The following is a 3,079-nucleotide window of genomic DNA, read 5'->3' on the forward strand; positions in this document are numbered from 1 at the left end:
GATCAAGGAGGACAAGCACCCAACAGATGTTCGTCTTGGTACGAGAGGAATCCTAGGACCACCACTTTTATTCGAACTAGTCAACAGACCTGACTAGGAGGCCAAGCCCGGCCACTCTCGACCAGGTCCAGCCGACACCAGCATGCAAGCCATCGCTTTCCCGTGTGTCGCTGACGTGGCCGATCTTGGGATGCACCGCCCCGCCAAGATATCGTGGAGACCATGGCCGAGCACCACCAAGTAGATGGCAGGAACGCCACCAAGCTTAACCCCGCGCCGCCCTAACAACCGCGTAGGCCACTACAGCCGAGCAAAATAGGAGGGCCGCCACCCTTCGTCAAAGCCACCCCGTGCCGCTACGGAAGGAGACCTGGTGGAACATGTTATCGATCGCTAGCGACGACTACTAGGCTCTCGACAACCTCATGCAGCGGCCGCCGTCTCGGTTCTGTCATAAGCAACTCCAGGCCCTAATGGGAGAAACGGCCGTTTGGTCTAGTAAGCACAGTGGGCCCTCCTCACTTAAACTGCTATCAAGTAACCGTTTGCGTGATCTATTGTTGGTCATCTCAGAAGTTGCAGTTTTTAGCAAAAAAAATCCAAAAATGGTACTAACCCGTTATCACTGTCTCAATTATGGTAGATTTATGTAATTTACTCCACTAACACCGTGCTGCTTGCCTGCTTCCGTAGGATGCGTTCATGGTTCCTAAACTCCAAACACCCAACATCCAACACATATCGAAACTAGCACTGCAACATACGCACTCTGAATTTTAGTACCCGGATGCAGATAGGCAGCTTTGGTCAGTCAGCGGTCTGTATCACTGCAACATTGCTACCCTGCTCTCAGAATAGCTTGACAGCTAAATCTCTTTTGATTTCCCTCTGCACTAGTTTCACCGCCGCATCTCGTCCTGGGATCTCCTCCAAATACCTTAACCACCACCTAGTATCAGTACTAATCACCATGGCCTTTCCCCCATCGCCTCCCCATGCGTAGCTGATTAGCTACCATCTGGGGGGCACACATCACGGCACAGGCTACGCCTCCCTACCTACCATATTGCCATGGACGCCTCGTCGTCGTCTACCGCCGCGGCTCCGCCGCCTACGCACTCCGTGCTCGACACGATCCAGACCAAGCTAAGTCCTGGCGTGCTCCTCATCGTGGCCATCCTGGCCATGGTGTTCTTCATCTTCGGCCTACTCAACCTGCTGGTGCAGAACATCCTCCGGCTGCGCCGCGCGCGGCAGCGGCGCCTGCGCATCGCCGCCGGCGACGTCGATGGAAGCAGCCCCACGGCGCTCCAGGGCCAGCTTCAGCAGCTGTTCCACCTCCACGACGCCGGCGTCGACCAGGCCTTCATCGACGCGCTCCCCGTCTTTGTCTACCGCGCGATCCTTGGCGCCGGCAAGCGCAAGGACCTTGACCCGTTCGACTGCGCGGTGTGCCTGTGCGAGTTCGGCATGGAAGACTCGCTCCGGCTGCTGCCGACGTGCGGCCACGCGTTCCACGTCCCCTGCATCGACGCCTGGCTCCTCTCGCACTCCACCTGCCCGCTCTGCCGCGGCAGCGTCCTCGCCGACAACCCATCGCCGGCGTCCAGCCCGATCGTGCTCGTCCTCGAGTCCGACGACAGCCACCCCGACACAACCACGGACCACGACGCGCCAGGTGGGGTCGACAGCGAGCGGTCCCAGAAGGTAGAGGAGGAGGTCGTCGAGGTGAAGCTCGGCAAGCTCCGGTGCCTGAACGAAGGCAATGCCGATTCCGGGGAGCTCGCCGTGGAAGCCACTAGCAGAAACGACCTCGGACGGAGGCGATGCCTATCGATGGGATCCTACGAGTATGTCATGGACGACCACGCAGCGCTCCGCGTCGCCGTCAAGACGCCCAAGAAGCAGAGACCGAAATCGCGGCGCCGGCACTTGTCGGAGTGTGATTTCAAGAAAGGGGCGTGGGAAACGGCAGTGAAAGAGGCTGCCGCGCCGGTGGACGCCGGAACACGTCGCGTCGACGACGGCGGCGCCGTAGTAACGGCGCGGCTAAGCAAGGACAGCTTCTCCGCGTCCAAGATCTGGATGGTCCCACCAGCCAAGAAGCAAGATGGCCGGACATTGGCCAGTTCGAGGCGCTCGGTGTCATTCCGGTGGCCGGCGATGGCCGAGATGAGCAGGCATGATGGCGTAAACGGGGAGCCTCGGGACGTGGAGTCACAGTCAGGAAACGTCGGCAGCAATGCCGTTCCGTCTGTTGCGGAGAGGAGGCCGCCGTCCCCGAGGACGACGCCTCTCTGGGTCGCCGGCGGGTGGCAGCCGAGCGGCAGCGGTGGAAGCAATTATTGAGCCGCATTTGATTTTGCATTTGTCCTTCTTCTTCTTCAACTTCAGTTTGCACTACGAAGAGAGAAGATTGGTTTGTTTTTGTTCGTTTTTTTTTTTGTTCAGAATGATCATAGTTACAGGAATTTCGTTGTTACATTACAACTACGAGGAATTGACACACGCGTAGCAAAGTAGAAAGACATTCTTCTTGATTGTGACTTGCATTGTGAGATGGATTTCTCAAAAAGTTTTGAGGAAAATTCATATGTAAGCTATAGTGATGATTTGCATTAGAAGTAGTACTCTACAATAGAATTGAAGGAACTTGGAAGCTACTCATGAGGAAAAGAAGCATGGTTTGCATTGTTTTTGTGAAGATGCAACTTCCCAGTTCAGATTTGTCAGGTGCACTGCCATGGAGGATGGTTAACATTGTTTTTGTGATTTGTCATGTCCCTACTGATTTGTGTCTCACTGTCATAACTCATAATTAGCATTTAATGGTGTTATGGTGTGGCACATTTGACTTGCAAAAATCAGGTACCTGTGCATGTGCTGATGTGCATCTGCATGTGATGAGTAGGTGAGAGGAAGCTGGAATGGAAGTTTCAAATTCTTTTCTTCCCATGTTGGGTTAGTTTCGTGAGCTGTTCTTCTAACGGATCGTCTGGAGTTAGTGGACTCTGCGTGCTACAGTACGCAGATTGGTATTTCGTCTACAGGCTGTTGCAACAGTAGTTGCACTTGCACA

At 55.0% G+C, this 3,079-nt stretch overlaps 1 protein-coding gene across 1 annotated transcript; it reads left to right on the forward strand.

The window, feature by feature from the left end:
• The first annotated feature begins 942 nt into the window (after positions 1-942).
• LOC127317904 (putative RING-H2 finger protein ATL49) lies at positions 943-2,704 on the forward strand. The gene has a single exon (XM_051348506.2). It carries the CDS (start codon positions 1,072-1,074, stop codon positions 2,347-2,349), a length of 1,278 nt encoding a protein of 425 aa, XP_051204466.1. The 5' UTR covers positions 943-1,071; the 3' UTR covers positions 2,350-2,704.
• Positions 2,705-3,079: the final 375 nt, after the last annotated feature.

Source organism: Lolium perenne, chromosome 7, assembly GCF_019359855.2.
Source record: "Lolium perenne isolate Kyuss_39 chromosome 7, Kyuss_2.0, whole genome shotgun sequence".
Lineage (NCBI taxonomy): Eukaryota > Viridiplantae > Streptophyta > Magnoliopsida > Poales > Poaceae > Lolium > Lolium perenne.

Bases quoted from the DNA above. Each gene is read 5' to 3' on its own strand.
- LOC127317904 (XM_051348506.2), top strand. From the start codon at position 1,072: ATGGACGCCTCGTCGTCGTCTACCGCCGCGGCTCCGCCGCCTACGCAC.